At 32.5% G+C, this 19,312-nt stretch overlaps 1 protein-coding gene across 5 annotated transcripts in view; it reads right to left on the reverse strand.

Annotated features, from left to right (window-relative positions):
* The window catches only part of Myo61F (Myosin 61F), an 88,676-nt gene extending 72,034 nt beyond the window's left edge, over positions 1 to 16,642 (reverse strand). For 2 of the 5 annotated variants that reach the window (XM_068776979.1, XM_068776977.1), the window contains exon 1: positions 16,464 to 16,642. In XM_068776979.1, coding sequence (XP_068633080.1) covers positions 16,464 to 16,561 — 98 coding nt within the window. In that variant the 5' untranslated portion in view covers positions 16,562 to 16,642. Of the gene's footprint in view, positions 1 to 1,694; positions 1,714 to 1,806; positions 2,119 to 16,463 lie in introns of those variants that run through there. The other 3 variants (XM_068776981.1, XM_068776982.1, XM_068776983.1) reach the window with 2 other exon arrangements.
* Between the last annotated feature and the right edge of the window lie 2,670 nt (positions 16,643 to 19,312).

Below are 19,312 nucleotides of genomic sequence, written 5' to 3' on the forward strand. Positions count from 1 at the left end.
GACCTTGGCCATGTCGTCAGTCCATCTAGTTGTAACCTTACCTAAACACGAAGGATCAAATCAAATGCCGGGTGTTATTCTAATATTTCTATGCACAGTCCCAAAAATTATTACGAAAATGTTGGACAACCTACTCTCCTACTTTTATGTTTCAGTTCATACACAAACGAGGACCGTTGCTCGCATGTATGCGATTGCAGCTTGGAGACGGGAAAGGGAATGCACTATACTGCAATTAATGTGCCAACTGAGCTGCTGATCTTTAAATAGAAGTCTCGTACTTAATAAGCATTAGGCTTTGCACGTGGCGTTACACGTTCGTCGTTTTCTTGTGACGTAAAGCGCTATAAACTATACGATCATTTATAAATAAAACATCATTTCTTATAATGGGTTATTAACCACTATTTAAAAAAAAAAAACAATTTTAATTTGCAATCCCAGATACCAACGCTCGCATCAAAATACATTTTTATAAGATCCTTTATAACAGAAAACAACGTAGTTTTAATAAAAGAAAATGAAAAAGGCTTTGAACAACTAACAATGACTGGAGCATTTTTACATCAATCCGTCCAAAAAGGGCAAGATTGATCAATAAAGCAAATCATTTCTGGTAAATACGATAATGTTAACAGTATATAAAAAAGGAACTGCAATAGGCACAAATAAAACCAGATTTTTTTCGAAAATAGATCTGTAGAGATATTGAACTATGAATAGGTTATAGATGGTATAAGTTTTAAACTGATGAATATATATCACATTTGCTTAAAGTTCATTTATTGTAAACCTTATAAAAAATCAATGATTTTAGAAATTATAAAAAATGTAATAATAAAGAAAGAAAAAGTATATTTTTTAATTTCAATGTTTTTTTTAATGAAATTAATTATTATTTATTATCTATCCCTGCAGATTGTACTGCCAGAACTTATTAGGCCGTAACATTCCAATAGAAAAAAATAATGTCACTTATTTCATAATGAAGTAAGTGAATGTAGTTTTTGTGCTAAATGTAGAATTAAAAGATTATATACAGAACAATGATAACACATGATAATATTTTGATTTCGTTTTAGAACTGCTAGATGCCACCGCCATTTTGTGTGAAATATCATAAATTCCATTATAAGTATTTTTGACATGCCCAAAAATTATTCTGTTCAAGTTTTGTAGAGGAATAAGAGGAATAGTTAAAAATATATATTTTTTAAAAAAATGAACGCTCCCTCAACCTCCCTTGCGAACAGAATTTTGTAAAATCAGTTCTTACTCGGTCGTTACTTGGCAAAGAAAAGAAATGTTCTTTTCAAATTTAAAATATCTGTCTTATGTTTCAGAGATATCATGATGAGTCAGTACATAGGTAGAAATCTCATGTATATCTAGAGGTTTAATAAAGAGGTAACTGTCTTTTCTTGAAAGCTTTATTATATTAATTTATGAGGCATAGAAGGTCTCATAATAAGGACAAATTAGTGTCCATATAGGCCACAGCAAAAGGAAAAAAGACTAGAATTAAATACGTTGATTTTTACAATATATTATATTTAACTAACGCACTTCTAACCTACTAATCTCTATTATTAACTTCCTAAAATAACGTTGTCTACATTTCCGTTAGCGAAATAAGGAAATCCCCAACATGACAGTAAACTAGTTTATAATAAAAAAATATACATTAATCTCACCATGTATGAGGCGTGGAAGAATTTTGAAACGTGTTTTCGGAACTTAAAAGTCATCGACCGCATTCGATGTACGAATTCGCGAAATAAAACCGAAGCGAAACAGCAAACTTACCTCGATCACCGAAATTCGATTAGTGTAACACCACATCCGACAATGCACATTCCACTTGACGCATCACGACACAAAAATATTACAAAAAATTATATTCAAAACCGGCACCGAATGTTTAACGAAAATATTTTTAAATTTCTTTCGTTCTGTCACTTCCTTATCTGTCACAATGATTTCGATTTTGACGCTAAAACTGTAATTTTATATTTTTTTAATAATAATAAATAAAGGATAATTTTAAATTGATATTAAGTTGTGCTAAAGAGTTTCGTTGAAGTTGAATAACTTAACGACAATGACATGAAGTCGAGACTGACGTTGGCGGCAAACTGGCATCGCGCGCCGAGACCGGTCAAGTGAGAGCTCACATTGTGTCATCGGTTAAGACGAGCCCTCACTAGGGCACCACGCACCTGGACTATCGGTTTACCAATTCCATCTTTTTAACAATTTATTTATGTATGTATGTATGAAAAGAAGTATATAATAAAGTTATATATACGTATGATTTAAATTGACGTTTTTTAAAGACAATTTTTTTCAATAGTTTCCGAGAACAAAAAAAAATATCTGATATAATATGAATATTTATAATTATTAAAAACATTGACTGCTGTATTTACTTATTACATATGTTTGTTTTCACGGACTATAATAATTTATTTATTTATTGATTAAAATTAGCTATTAATTGAATGCTAGAAAATACTAACTTTTTATCCTTTTTACAATTTATGTAATCTTGGTGGTGATTTTATATTGCATTTTGAACATTTTAAAGTTATTAAATATATAATATTTTTTACCGTAAATCGAAACGATGGGAAGAATATTTTAAAAAGTATCTGCTTTAGAATGAAGGAGAATAGCAAGAAATAGAGACGAATGGAAGACTTAAGAGAAAGTCTTTGCCGAAATACTAGCTGTTCCATGAATTTGTCCAGTGATAAATAAATAATACGTAAAACATTAAGTTTTTTTTGTATAGTGTAACATTAAATAGGTTAAATGTAGCAGTAAATATTGTGTTTTGTTGTAAACTAATTAAACAGTAATTACATTTACATTAATATACAATCACATTATTAAAAGAGGTTTGTCTCTTTTGTTATTGGCCATAAACATATACCGAGGAGGCGCTTAAAAAAATGTTTACCCAAAAAAAAGTACACGCCAGTAGACGCGTCATGGGTAAGCCCTCCATTATCTGATGATCTTTACATAGCAATAAAAATTTAAAATAGGTATATCTATTTTTTTTTAATTTTCGCGGAACCGAAATTTTGTTTAATTAACATATTCTTTATTATTATTGATCATTAGACAATCCATTATAAAATACTATTATAAAATTCACGTTTGTAACGAAAATAATGTGATTTCTATATTATAATATTTTTTTCGATTTTATACTGTATATATGGTCATACTCTAGTGTATAAACACCTTAAGAGTTCAGCGTTTTCCGTGCACACATTGCGCCGTATAAAGACGAACATTGTTTTAGAAATAATACAATTTCTAGTCTTGTGACCTTTCACTTTTTAGAGGTCACGTGTTCTCGGACCCATAACGAGTTTACAGGAAGCTTGTGACTTATTTGCTCGCAATTGTACATGAATATGTTAGCGTGAAAAAATGTGAACAATGGGTCCGCTTTGTCTATGTATTGTGGCTTATGAAAATGAGTTTTAAACGAACATATTAATATGTTATGTTTCTTTAATTTCAACACCTCATCTTATTAATGTGACAGGTGACAGCTATTCTTATTGATCTTCAAGCCAACCGACTACAAAGTAGGTTTGAAGGGATCTCTTTTTTTTCAATGGCCTCGCTATATATATAACTCTCGTGCCTCTAATTTTTGGGACAAGTACATTAGTTCTCTTTATTTTTTTAATTTTTATATTTGAACTCTTCTGTCATTCCTCTTAAGATCTAATTTTTCTTCTTACATTCTACAATTCCTCTACCGTTTTATTTCATACCAATTTTCCTTTTCGTTCGTAGCCATGCTTTTATTATCTCACTCCTCAAATATTACAGATACTTTAATTTTATTCTATTATTAACTTATTTTAAGTCATTTTTGGTTTATCACATTTTATCAGTTTACATTATTATGTACATATGTATTATTTTTTCTCCTTTATTAACCAACACTTTTTGTTTGCTTAGGTAAAGCTTGATCAAAATTCTTAATTTCTTTTGTTTCTGTTTATTATACCTGCCGCTATCGTTGAAGGGATCTCTCAGAGGCGTTTCATTGTAAATCGGTTGCAGAGGTTTTAAAAAATCATTGTTATATTTATTTATTCAAATAATTTTCTTCACATGTTTTCAATTATATATATAGGTATAAAACCTTTAAATTTGTCAGAAAAAAACTTTAAAGTTTAAACACCTATTTGAAATCATCCTGTAAAATGATATATAAACTGATGAATCTGAAATTTATTACTCTATTATTTATGCGTGATTCATTTCAAAAAACACTTTTCAGTAATTTTTTCAGATGTTTCTTTCGGATTTCATGAATTTTAAGATGAGATACAATGTGAATAAGTACACTGTTCTGAATATTTAAAATTATTAGAAAAATTATCGAAGGAAAAATTAATCCTGCAAAGAGGCGCAGGTTGGCCACCTCTGCACTAAGCATTTAGATCGTTGATTTTATGCCCAATCCTTTAATTTATATTACAACGCGAATAAAACAAAACACACCAATTACACTGTACACCGTCATCGTCGCCATTCGAAAACTCGGTCTCGTCGGAGTCGAAATCGTTTCGTACATAACATGGGTTGTCAACCTTCGATCACACTAGATAGAAGCGTTGCAAGAGTTTCTTCTGCCACTTCTTCTTCCAGACAAACAATAGCAACCAACCTAGCCGAGTTTAGACCCTCTGGTGTGATGTCGGAATGGTGAGTATTGATCGTGAGGGCCCTTGATACCAGTCACACTTGGAGCGTTCATCCCAAGGCCTCCCAACTCCATGAAATATTAGTATGTAACAGTCCAAGCAGAGGCTCTTTCTTAAGCTTTTGAGTTTCGTTACTTTAAAAGAGGTTTTAGGCAGAATTTGCAAATGCCATTTTGACAGCTGTGACGGCCCAGAAAAAAACTCCCTTTTACTCTTGTTTAGTAAACTGTTGATGCAATATAATTATCAAATAAAATAAAATTCGCGATATACAATACTAAATCATTTTTTTTAAATGCAACAGTTTTTAGCCACAAGGCTTTCGAAATTTAAAATATAGAAAAAAAGAACATAGCGTTTTTTTAAAGCAAGATTTTTATACGGTTTACTTTCGAAATTCAAAATTTAGAAAGATTAATGTTTGCCTTGCAACTATAATAATCATGAATCACCTTTTAGCGCAAACTTTAACTTAGTGGGTGTGGTTAAAGGATGTGTTTATACTGATGACGTCACCGATATCTTTCCTTTTTCCCAATACGGAATGACTATTAATTTTAACAGTTTTAGATATTAAAATTAGGACAATGGGTTATTGCAATGGCCAACCATAACAGAAATTAAAAAAAAATCGTAGTATAGTTTTTATAAGGACTCGACTATACACAGTTTACTTGCATAGAATCCTCTAGTACTTCGACCACATTGCACCGAGGAGCGCTGAAAATCTTCGGTGATATAAAATAATTTTTTACTACTTTGTCCTCACAAATCTGTCTTCGTTCATTCTTTTTTTGTTGCCCAAAGTGTTCTGCTCTGTAATAAAATTTCCCTCGGAATTATAGTCAGCAAACGGCACACATTCAAATAGAAGATTCGAGATCTTTCCGCGGAAAAATCGATGTGACTCACTTTAATTAATTATGTATATAGCAAATATATATGAATGTGTAATTTATGTGTATATATATATATACTAGCTGATCCCGCAAACGTTGTTTTGCAAAAAAAAATTGATATTTAAATTTACAAATAAAAATAAGGGTTGATCCTAGAGGGGTGAAAATTTATGGTTGTATGTATTCTTGTATGCTGTATCATAAAAAAAATAAAAACAAAAAATTTCGTTTAAAAAAATAAAAAAAAATTTTAAGCGTGAACAACCTTTATCACTTAGGGGTATAGAAAATAGATAGTAGCCGATTCTCAGACCTACTGAATACGCATATTAAATTTGGTAAAAATCAGTCAAGCCGTTTCAGAGGAGTTCAAGTTCGAACAGCGTGACACGAGAATTTTATGTATTAGATATATATATATACACTCTCTTTTAAGTATGATTTATAAAACTATATTTGTAAAGAGCAAGTTACGTTACTCTCCGGTTCTTCTGAGCAGAACTGCGTTCCGAGTCGGTGGTAGCGTCCTAAAGAGACAACAATGCCGACATTTTATGTTGATTGACGATTCGAAAGTGCTTATAGCAGCAAATTCGAATTAAGAATATATTTTAACTTCATTTGTTTTATTTCATGTCCGAGTTGTTTATTGAGACGAAATGTCAGTTTTGTTTATTTTTTAATTTCGGTATTAAAATCAGTGACCCATTCTCGCACACGTTCCACTATTTTAATTATCTTCCCATATAAATATACACATATAAAAGAGTATTTATATAGCTCATTTGTCTGCGAAAAGCTGAAATTTTTTAAATTAATTAACAATACAAACCAATAACTTCAGGCACTATAAAGTGTGTGAGAATAGATAATAAACAAAAATAATTTTAATTTACGCTTATCATAATTTTAAAAACGATTTTTATAACTATATTATCATTAAGTTATTTATAATTTGTGATGGACAAGGTGTAACATACATTAATCGGCAGCAAATGTTTTAACAGTTTTAACCAATAAACCTGTATATACTGATATAACGCAATTATCGCAATGAAGTTTAAAGGAATTAGAAAGGTCGTATTTCAAAGTCTGAGAACAAATAAGATTAATATAGTCACACTTTGAAAGGCAAGCAAGGTTACATTCGAAAGATGGTAAGTTTAGAATGTACGCGTCTACTACAAAAGAATCTTCAAGGTCTTTGTTGCGTTAGAATACATTGTTTAGTCTAAACCAGTGATTCCCAAAGTGGTCTATATCGACCCCTAGGGGTCTAAGACAACCTGCAAGGGTTGGATCTACGTCAGCGAAAAAAAATTTGGGGGTCCATGAAATGAAAATGGGGGTCCATAGACTGGACATCATTAGCCGAGGAGATTTAAGATTAACCCTTTCAAAATTGATGCCAAATATTGATAATTTATTATTAAAGCATCAGGTTCATCCTTCTCACTAAAAATATTGACTTATTGCTTATGTTAATTTATTTATAGTTTATATTATGTTTATTTTATGTTACGTATATTTTACATAACAGATATAAAATTTTATTTTGACTAGTTTTAATTTAAATTCAATTAATAAATGTGTTTTTACTTTAAGTTTTTAACACTAAACTTCACTACAGTTAGAAATTTATAGGAAATCAATATCAGGTAAGTAGGGTCTACTTAACACGGAAAAACATGGCAAGGGGTCTACGACACAAAAAAGTTTGGGGAACTCAGCTTCTCAATGTAACCGGTCACTTTATTGCCGCATTGCAGATTCTACATAGAGTTTACTACCATGCATTTTTCTTTACTCTCGTCTGTTTGCGACTTCAAAGTTAGTTTTCGACTACAAAACCTTCACCTGTCTCATCTAGATGTATTTCAAGACGCTCATTATGTGGAGTACATAAAGTAGTAAAAATAATTTGGATCATAAATTTAACTTATATTAAATGTGTATTAACATGCGCTTTTGAATCGTCTATTATTTTAATATTATAAGTAGCAAGCTACTACCGACTCGAAACACAGTTCTGCTTAGCTTAGTTCTGAAGAAGCTGGCCGGTAAGTTAACAGTTGTTCCACATTATAATAACAACCATATAAATAAGTCAAATTTCACACATTACAGATCAACTACAAATTCAAATGCTACAATAATGTTTTTTTTTAAATAACATACTTTTAATTTTAGATGTGAGCAAGTGACACTTTTTCCAAAATTGTTCCATTTTCAAAAATGACTAAGAACTCGATGGCTGGATTATTTTCAAAATCGAATTCCTACATTTTTTATTAACACAAAATTCAAGCCGATATTAAAACTTTGCGATAAGAAGGTAAAATACCAAGAATGCTTAGTCCTATCTGCTGGTGTGACCCAATTTGCACCAATATCAACATGAATATTTCGGACGCAGATTCCATTAAGTGCTCAAGAAACTACAAGGGGTCATTACGAAATAAATTCAAAGACACTAACATTACACTCATAGTATATTTACGATAACCTTGTATATGAACACAAAAATCCTAGTAAATTTAAGTGATCTTAAACAATGTAATATGGAAATAAAAATAAACACTATCCCGCTATTAGGATCTATTAACTGCCTCACTCCTATGTATACAATTTTATAACAAACTGTCAAGCCATGCTATAAATTTATCATTTAGTAATTTCGGGAAATTTACTAATCAAGGCATTGCTAAAAGGCATATTACTCTATTTCAGAGTATGTTTCAGGTAAAGCTATTATAATTTTAAGGATAAAAAAATCGTTTTTGTTACTACAATCACCAAAAAAAATATTACAAGCCCTGAGTTGATAAGTGCAGTGAGTTCTTTTCAGAAGGTGGCGCTTTATGAACTAACGTACACTTGATCTTAAGATTATAAAGGATTGTAATTATATATAAAGAAACTATTTTGATTTTGGAGGCCGTACAAATCGTGAAGAACCGGAACAGATGGAGAAATAACATAACGGCGTAGGGGTAACGACTCAAGGAGGAGGAAGTAAGCATCTTGTCGTAATTTTATCATTGAAATTCAATTAAGTAAATAGATATAAACAAATAAGACATTAAAGTTCGACAAATATTTTCTAGTAATATATTAGATTTTTTTTATATCCAAGGACATCCAGGACCTCCGACATAGTTAAGGCGGGAAGTTTCTGGATGCCGGTAGCGCGAGACCGGTGATCATGGCGATCTTTGGGAGCCTATACCTTGGATGATGACACGTGATATAACCTTAATTTGTTTGTTCATTCTCTTTATAGCAGAAGTCGTTCAGCGGTTGACGTATCAGACTTGCGATCGTGTGTCGCAGGTTCTATTTCCGAGATACAATCTTATATAATTAACATTTTGTGCATTAATTATGTAGAATGGACAACAGTGTCCTCTATATACCATGATACTTCACAGCGTCTCTAACCCGCCTGCCATTATGGTAAATCTTGCTAAAAATAACATAGTTCTTTTTTTAAAAATTATAATTTCAATGATTTTTCGAGTGCTGCAATTAATTACGTATTTAAAAAGTACGCTACAGGTACTAGAATACACTCATTATGTTTATTGACAAAATTCAAGAATTATTTTTAAATTTAATTTAAATATTTAGAATTAAACACATTTATTTTACTATTCTTGATATATATTTTTTAAACTGCTAAATCAATAATGTATACACTTCTCGGTTTTTTAGATTCTAGTTGGTCAATTTGTATTTCAAGATATTTTATTTTGAAATAGCATCACATAAAACTAAAATTGTAATTTTTTATACATTTATTGGGAGCTATAATATTTCACATGGCTTGCGGGCCACAGATTGGCCGCCTCTGTGATATATACACATAAATACATATATATATATATGTATGATGTATACACATTTAAGAAACAAGTGCATTAGAATTTGTAATTATTTATAACTTTTTACGATAATAATTTATTTTGCTACTAATACTTTGCTACTGTCTATCTTCTGGAAACTAATTTGTAAGCAGTGGCATTCCTATATAATTAATACACAAAGTGTGAATTATATAAGGTTGTATGTATCTTGGGAATAAACCCACGACCTACGAACCGCCTAGGCTGCCACAGCTCAAGTTATTATTTTTCGTTAAAATACATATTTTAATTAAATACATACTTTAATTAAAATACATATTTATATACGTACATACGTATAATTATTTAACTCACATTTAAAGATTTCACTGTAATAAATTATAAACTATCCTATCTAACGAATAATTAGTGAACGTCCGAACGAAACAGCAATGGCTTCCAGCTTAAACGGCATAGCGCTGATCCGATTACCGGATCTGGGACATTGTCAATGTTTAAGTTAGCTTTCGTTGGCCGCGGCTTCACGAACTGACATACCCGTGGTTCTCAGAGACCATTCTAGCTCGTCAGAGCTCGATAAAGTTCATCCAAGACTTTCGGTGTTAATTAAACCTTCACGCGACAAGAATTGTCATAATATTGTATATATAAACACATAAGTAAATTTCTTGTGTCGAGACCACGATAATAAGATAGCTCGAAGAATTGCTCATCTGAAGGGACAGTTGGTGTGATTGAAATCGCCGCGGCGTCGGTTGGCCGCCCACTAAGTGGACCAGCGGTAGTTAAGATTGCAAGAAGTTTACAATTCAATATCTTTTTCACTTCTGTTTATATTTTTCTTTCTCTATTTTCCTTAATCACATACACAATAAATTAAAAATAAAAAAAAAATTTGATTTTCTAAAATTTCCTTAATTACATCCACAATATCTCACATTCTTCTGACTTACTAGTATTCTTCTATACATCACCTTTAAGGCGTCGCCTTCGCTCCCAAAATATCATAGTAGATTTGGTTTTATATCACAATACAATTCAAGACATAATTAAGGTCATGGGAAGTCGAAGGTTGCAAGCAGACCGGTCATCGTAGAAATCTTTGGCGGAGGCCTATGCCTTGCAGGCCACACGCTCTGAAGGAACCCTGATTACATACCGAGGCAAGCCCTAGAACGGAATCCTCAAGAAAAGTAAAGAAGTGGTCGCCCAAAGCGAGTCTTTCGGCGGACGATCACTGCAGAAGTGAAGGCAGTTGGAATGACGTGGAGTGAAGTAAAGCGCGAGGGTCTACACCGCTCAAGATGGTGATGTACTGTGGACGCCCTCTGCCCTGTCTTGGGGACATAGGAATAAATGACGATGCCTTGCAGTGGGCGTCCATCGGCTGAAAAGAAGTAGAAGAATCCGTAGACGAATAGCCGACATAGCTCAGCGGATTGGCAAGATGAAGTAACAGTGAACAGGGAACATAGTGCGCAGAACATTTAGCCGCTGGAGCCTAAAGGTTTTGTAGCAGAGACTATACCAGCAACTGTACTTTAGGATGTATGTATGTCCACCTTTTGGGTGTACAAATGATTTTGTTAATATCTTCGGTAGAAGAAGAAACTTATGGGAAAGGTCTATACCTAGCAGTTGATGTCTTACATATGATGATGATCGAATCAAGAGTGACTCGGTGTTTGGCACTAATCGGTGTAGCAACTCCTGAAGATGCCCCGTGGAGGGGTGATACACGTGTTGAGTAAATTAGCGGTGGCGGTTGTGTAGTTGGCATTGTCTGTCGCATGCGCATTTATGAGCGGGCTGGCGGGCGGTGCACTTTGATGCACGACAACCACTGCATGTGCGGAAGTGGCTAAATATTGGTCCTTTTCTTACTTAGGATGGACTTCCGCAATGTAACGCCTGATTCCATTAAAGATCAAATATATTTCTACATATGTAATTTGTTAATGAGAATTAAACAATTTATTAAATGGACGCTACTTGTGGTGATTGAAATGTACAAGCCATATCAATTTGGTTGCCTATTTTTTTGCGATGAAAGGTCTCTATTGCATTGTATTAGAGCATTAATAGATTCCACAGGCTTGAGGAAGCAGAGCGTGGAAGGCGCTTATCCTCAACCTCGTTTATAAACCTTGGCACTTGGGTTTGGAACGCAGATGGCCTGGAGCCTGCTAGAGGATTCTTGGGATTCTCGCGCAATCTCCTTTAAGTTCTCATCTTTTTTACCATCTCAATGTCATTGATTCATACTTCACACATTCTTTCATTTCTTGTTTTCTTGATCCTTTCATTCATCACCTCACTTTCGTCGCCTTCCCTCCAGAAAACTTTTTTTTATTTGCCTGGTGTTTTCTTACATTTATTTTCCTTTGTAATTATTTTTTTCTTTCCCGCTGTTACTGCCTGCTCGGATCGATACTTCATGTGTAATATTACTTGATTAAAAGGCCGTTAAGCTTGTAGATTTCTTAGGCGGGTGTTCAATGTAGTATTGTGGGGCAGGGGGCCCTGTTAGTGGAAGCAGGTTTGAGCTGCCACAAAGTAAGCGTTTAGCATACCAACAAGACTCCCGACAGTGCGCAACTTCGACTTGGACGGTTGCTATTGTTTAAAAGATGGTAGAAGGTGTTTATCGAAAAACAAGTTGTGCACCATTGTGGTATGTATACTATGCCAATGTATAGTACCGAACATTTGCTTTGGCACGTCGGAAATACCCCTCTCCGAAAAAAAAAAGAAAACCGGCTTATACATGGAGCATTTAAACGTATTGTATTTATAAAAGATTTCCGAAGCAAAATATATCTGATGTGCCAAATCAATTGCCGCTACAATACAACCGCCATTTGTACTTTTTATTTTATTTATTTAAGAGTTAAATATGCATTTTGTATCTGCGACGCTATCACAAAAATATTATAATATATCACAATAGATCTACAACAGTGACTAATACCACCTATAGGCGTTCTTATAAATTCATAAATACATGTAACATAAACACATACAGTATGAATACATTCCGATAAATACGCGTGTGGTCGCATCGATACTCGGCGTTTAATTAAAATCAATAAAGGCAATCAGAATACAGGCACACTACATACTTACGTTGCAATAAATCGCCTAACAGACTCGAATAATCAAAGTTTACATTACATATACTGTTTAAAATATACGTAGCTGCGGTATCCCAGCGGTAGAGGACTGAGATTTGCAACCGTAGGTCGCGGTTTCAATTCTGATAATACAATGTTATGTAATTCACACTTCGTGCAATAAATATACGGGATTGCCACTGTTATGCAAACAAGATTCCAGAGGATGCACAGTAACGTCCTCTGCGTACCATAATACCACACTGCGATCACCAACCCGCCTGCCAAAGATATATATATATATCCCTACATGTATATCTTTGGCGAAGACGACGATAGTGTTAAAGATATATGCGTTATTTTAGTTCTAGGACGTTATATAGACAGGCTTTTTCCATATGTTTTCAATAAGTCCAGTTGGGAGCGGCCTGCAACCAGTATCTTCCGGCGACCTTCACAAACTCACACCCTTGGTTTCAACTCCAAAATATTCTAGTCCCAGCGGATATCTGAACTATAAAAAAATATTGCGTATTAAAAATGTAAATTTCTTTTTAGGCATGCACACTTCTCAGATTAGTCGTGGTCATGATCGGGCTCTTTGCTTAAGAATGAAAGAGTTTTTATTGGCAGTTTTAATGTAAGTAAAAAAAGGACCAATATTTAGCCACTTCCGCACATGCAGTGGTAGTCGTGCAACAAAGTGCACCGCCCGCCAGCCCATTGATAAATTCGTATGTGGCAAACAATGCGAATTACACAACTGTCACCGTAAATTCACTCAACACGTGTTTCACCCCTCCACGGGTCATCTTTAGGAGTTTTGTTACACCGACTACTACCAAACACAGAGTATTCTCAGAGTAGACTCTGTGTTTGGTTCTTTTCTTACATAAAATTAATAATTCTGAAAATTAATTAGAAAAAAAATTGTTATCGAAAATTACAATAATATAGATAATAAATAATTTATCTTTACAACACTTCAAAGTAAATACTCGAGATTGTGGTTTACTTGAACGATATCTATATCATTACTCACACTATGACTGCACGATAAAAATATTTGTAATTCGGTCGAAGTGTGTTTATCGATTTATAATTATTTCTTATTAATATCAATGTCGTTTGTACTGGCACAAAAGAAGTATAATACTGGCAAGCTGTAATGCTAGAATTTATTGAAATTATTTTAGTAAAAAAAAATGTCACATTGCACTGTGATCACTTTATTTATTGACTTAATTATTAAATCTATACAAATAAATAAAATCGGAGTGTCTGTCTATAATAAAATAAGCTTTTTTACTACATGTATATAAATATATACGGTACGCATGCTAAAATCTTATAATTTTTTAGTTTTTATCTGTATTTTCCGGCTAATCTTTAACATGACTGGACCGATTTAGACGGGACTTACACTGGCAGGTGGCTTCCCGATGTTATAACGAGGTACTGAAGTTACTTTTATTTCAGAAAAATTCTTTAATGAAATAGAAATTAAATAAATTAAATATTTTTTTGTAAAATTTCACACGAACGTAGTCGCAGGCACAACTATTTTCAAATAAATAAATTAATATTTTGATCGATAAATATTGACCGATGTAACAGATAAACGAAATATAAATTCGAAGCGTATTGGCTGTCAAACGCAATAATTTAAAAGCGAACTGTCAAACGTTCGTAGTTCAAACTGAAATGTCAAATATAAGTCAATTGTTACTCCAGTTTCATATGTTAGTCATTAGATTTCCTATTATTTGATATATAAGAACATTTTACAAAGTTTTAGAAAACGGATTATTTATTATTGATACCGATAAATTCGTTTTGTTAAATAAAAAAGTTACTTTTAAGAAAAAAAAAATGGCGGGAATCTTCATAAAAATATTGACGGTTCAGTGAACACTCGAATGTTACATGCTTTTTTTGAGATATTTAAATTTTCTTCAGTTGTTGTTTTAATCAACCGAGAAGACAGATAAAAAATAAAAAAACTCGTATTGTTTATATCTCCTTTTAAAATGGCGTACGTATCTGATCCATTTTAAATTGCTTACACAATGGTTGTTGAAAGATACTATACAACCTCATACAATGAATATCATCGTTGTTTCAGCCCATAGACGCCCCCACTACAAGGGATAGACTTCTCCCAAAGATATCTATGAGGGATATACCATAATCGCCACGTTCGGCAGGCGGGTTGGCGACTGCACTGTGGTATTATAGTACGTCGAGGACGCTGCCGCCCATCTTCTGAAAATTTGTTGAGTGAACAGTGGAAATCTTATACAATTAATGAATAAATTGTATCCAGGAATCGAACCCGTAACCTAAAATTGCAAGTTTCAGTCCTCTACCATAACACTGGTAACACTGTTCGCTGCCTATAAAGGATGTTCAAAAATTGGTAAATTGTGTACTCAAGGCTACTAAATAATGTAGAATGTCTTTAAAATTTGATTATCTGATACCTTGTAATCACTAACATACTCCTATCATAATCAATATCGTTTTTTTAACATATACGAGTAGCAAATAGGTAAAGTAAGACATATATTAGGAGTCAGTTAAACGGTGTATATTTCAGTTTCATTAATGCGATAACGATTGTCTCATATTTAGTGATTAAAACTTTTTGTTCTGTCTTTATGTAACTGGTAGGAAGCAAATATCAAAAAAACGTATGAGGGATTTATATTATATATTATATTTATATTATATATTAGACAATTATGTATATATATTTTTATATATATATTAGCTAGAATAATAACAATATCATTTAATTGTAATGATGTTTATATATGAGCAGTGCGTGGCAATTATGGTATATCGCCTATGGGCGTCTATCGGCTGAAAGACGATGTTTAAATAAATGAATTGTTATTAGCTGTAAATAAAGTAATTGCTCTACATTGAGTGTACTATAAAAGTGACCAAAAATGTATGTTCTCAGATCTAGATGCGAGAAGAAATAGAAGGAAGCCATATTACTTACTCGATTTTAGTTTCTACAGAATTTACCCCTTCTAGAATTATTCTAATTACGTAAACGAGTGAATAGATATAAATAAAATTATGTCTCTACGAGGTAAAGTCGAAAGGATGATTCATACACGAGCAAAAGTAACAAAATTGGTACGTTGAAATGGTTGTGAGAAAGCCACATAGCGCTCACCACATGGCCACAGGAGCCTTGCAGCTGAGGGACCATGGCCCTGCAAGTGTAATGCAAGAGGTCCACCCATGAGGTGGAAAGACGACTTTTTAAGGTGTTTGGAATTTTGGATAGAATTTTGGATGTCGCCAGTTCCAACCGGACCTTTAATCTCTGCGGAGGGGAATGGAGGAACTATGTCTAGAACTGGACATCTTGCAACTGAAATGTTGATCATGATGATGAATTTATATGTAACTTTATTTATTTAAACACATATACAAATCATGTATAATGGCAAAATGTCGAAGCCATTATCTAGTAGCTAACCGTTTAGACGGTGCATAGACAAATTAATGAAGGTGGATGCAAGCATCAATCATAAAAACCAAAAAGAAAATTAAAAAGTGGAATTAAAAATATAAAGGTAAATATATATATATATATATATATATACATACATATATATATATATATATATATATATATATATATATATATATATATATATATATATATATATATATATATATATATATGTTAATAGTGTAATAAATCCAATTATCGTGATGATTCCGTCACCTTGTTTCACTTTGAATGCGCAAACTTTTCCTGATCATCCTAATATCGGTATCACATTCTAGTAACAATTATTATATATTTTATTATGTACTCACTCGTTAGCTGGTGCAGTAAGAGATGATTTAGTATCTCCAGTACCGGTTTTTGAATCGGAACCATTTTCCTTCACATTCACATTGTCCTGTTCTGTCATTTTAATTATTTTTTTTTAATTTATCCCACGAAACACAACGAACTGAATGTACTGGCTGAATTAAAAATAATAGTTTTTTTTTAAATGACTAAAACACGAGAACCTAAAGCGAAGCGGACGAGCGTATGACAGTTATCGTAAATAATCGTGGAATCATTTTATCGCTTCGTTAATTGTTTGATTATTTTAATTCCAGCCCTTGTTGATATCACGTTTGTCCGACTAACATGATTAGGTTGCCGGTATACTTTTATTTCACTCGTCAAAAACTATCCGATCGGTTTAGATCTTGCCGTCTATCTATTTTATTATAAAGGATGATTGGTTATAGATTTAAAAGCTTTAAATGATTGAATGTAAGCTTTATAGCTTTTACACATATTTACAATCACCCTGTATAAATTGTCTCTTAACTTCGTAAGAAATAAACCAATATTTAGCCACTTCCGCACATGCAGTGGTAGTCGTGCAACAAAGTGCACCGCCCGCCACCCCGCTGATAAATGCGTATGCGGCAAAAAATACGAATTACACAACTGCCACCGTCAAATCACTCAACACGTGTTTCACCCCTCCACGGGGTATCTTCAAGAGTTATGTTACACCGATTAGTACCAAACACAGAGTGTATTACTTATCTCCATCCTGAGGTTGTCCGGTAGAGATCGCCATGAGCGATAAGACCGCCTTCTGTGCATATATATAAGTTTTTCTCCAATAACAGCAACAACAACAATAACAAGGATATCATTATTATTTATATTATTTCATTCCATACAAACAACTTAAAATAATAATTATAAATAAGAGTTTCGAGAATTTTTAAACTAAGTTTGTATGGACCCCCTCTGGGTAAAAGCCTCCTCCAAAGCTTTCCATTTTCCTCAATCTTTGGCAACCTGGAGCCACCCGTGACCTGCCGTAGTCACGATCTCTTCAACCCACCTGGCATTAGGTCTGCCCCTCGCTCTGGTACCTCGTGGTCCTGTCCATTTTATAAGTATTTTAAGTTATTATCTATGTCATATTGTTATATATCCTTTTCGTTTTGTTATATAGAATTTTATTGTGCAATAAATTGTAAATAAAAGTTGCACTACAGTTTCATTTATTAGAATGCGACACGACAATATCTTCTTCAAAGTATACAAGGACAGATAATAATCGAAATTTTGAAAAAGGCCTTTCTTTACTATGCTATCATTACGGGTTTGGTCACTTTTTTAACGATTCTTTTTAGTATTTAATAAATAATATATAGTAAATAATAAGTATAACAAATCATGCTGTACTTATTGTATCTTTTTTATGTGTAATAAATTGTTAACCTAAGTATAAAAGTTATTCCTTTAGTCGATTTCATCATAATAAGCGGGACAGGAAAATAATAACAAATGTATATATTAATACAGAAATATCCACTCGGATAGGTCATTTTAAATTTAAATTTCGAACTCAACAATTCTATATCTAGTCTATGTATCAATTAGTCTGAAACTTCAGAAGGAGAAGGCCTTTAAACTAGAGAAAGTTTTTCGTATTCTACATAAGTATAAAGTTTTATAAAAGAAATTGCATGACTGTTCAGTACGGAACGCTATTAGTGTGTTTTTTAAAGTGTCATGGCTATTTATATATCTGTGAAAATAATATCATGGAAAGTTCTCGTAATCTTGTTGCATTTAAGCCGTTGCTCCAAGTCCGTCGTTTATTTTGACGTCGGTTGGGAATCGCGAGCTAGAAACAACCAGTAAAATATGAAGTATCAAGTGAGAACTACAAAACTTTTGAAGATTCCTACAGCTCAGGAAAAATCCTGGTAAGTCATAATAGACTTTAAAGTGCAATTACTAAAAATTGTCCATTTATTCCTCTTGCTTAGTAATGCTAATAAATTGTTTGATACCAGCGCCATCTATCTGTCAATTATGGAACTATCATAACAAATAAGTTGACATAATATATAACCAGTAAAACTAAGGGTATGAGGTTAATTTTAACAAATAAATGTTTATGTACATCAGATACATGAATTTAATTTCTAAACCTATTTGCGCTAGAATAATCCCTTTATGCTATTTGTATTAACTTTTGAGTAATATTAAGATGCATTTAAAATAACCTAAAATCTATCGCGGTGTTATTGAATAGCACCAAATATAATTTTTGTAACATATTATTTTATTTTGGTATTTAATAATAATATGCTCATTTACCGATCGAACTAAATGTTTTTGCTGTAACTAGAGAAATTCATAACTCAATTTCCACCTAGCGAAACAAATAAAAACTATAAAATATATTTGTTTCACATTTATACAATAGATGACGCTGAAATAAATTTGTAGTGTCGTCCGATTTTTTAAAAATTATTTTTGTGTGTTATTTTCTCAACCTTATAATGTCTCAACTGTTGGGAAACTTTTATTTCGAAAAAGGAAATATATCGTTGTCATGTAAATATTGAATCAGCAACCTATAATTTAAAACACTAATCATTTACGATAAACATAATACCAGCTTTACTCATAAATTATATCTTTTATTTAGTTTGTTTGGTAAGTTAAATGAAATAGTGTCACCTTTTGAGCTAGAACTTGATAGGTATTTAAGTTATCGTTTCTTTAGATTAGACCGCGACAATGATATAACATTTGATAATATTATATCGGCACTATCTGTATTGCACAGCGATGAAATGAATCATTTTTGATAAAACGACTTATAAACCTTTAGAATTTAGTTTTTTTT

This window comes from Battus philenor, unplaced genomic scaffold (assembly GCF_028537555.1).
Source record: "Battus philenor isolate CCGP_79_NKW_IND1 unplaced genomic scaffold, ilBatPhil1.0.hap1 SCAF_13, whole genome shotgun sequence".
Classification (NCBI taxonomy): Eukaryota; Metazoa; Arthropoda; class Insecta; order Lepidoptera; family Papilionidae; genus Battus; species Battus philenor.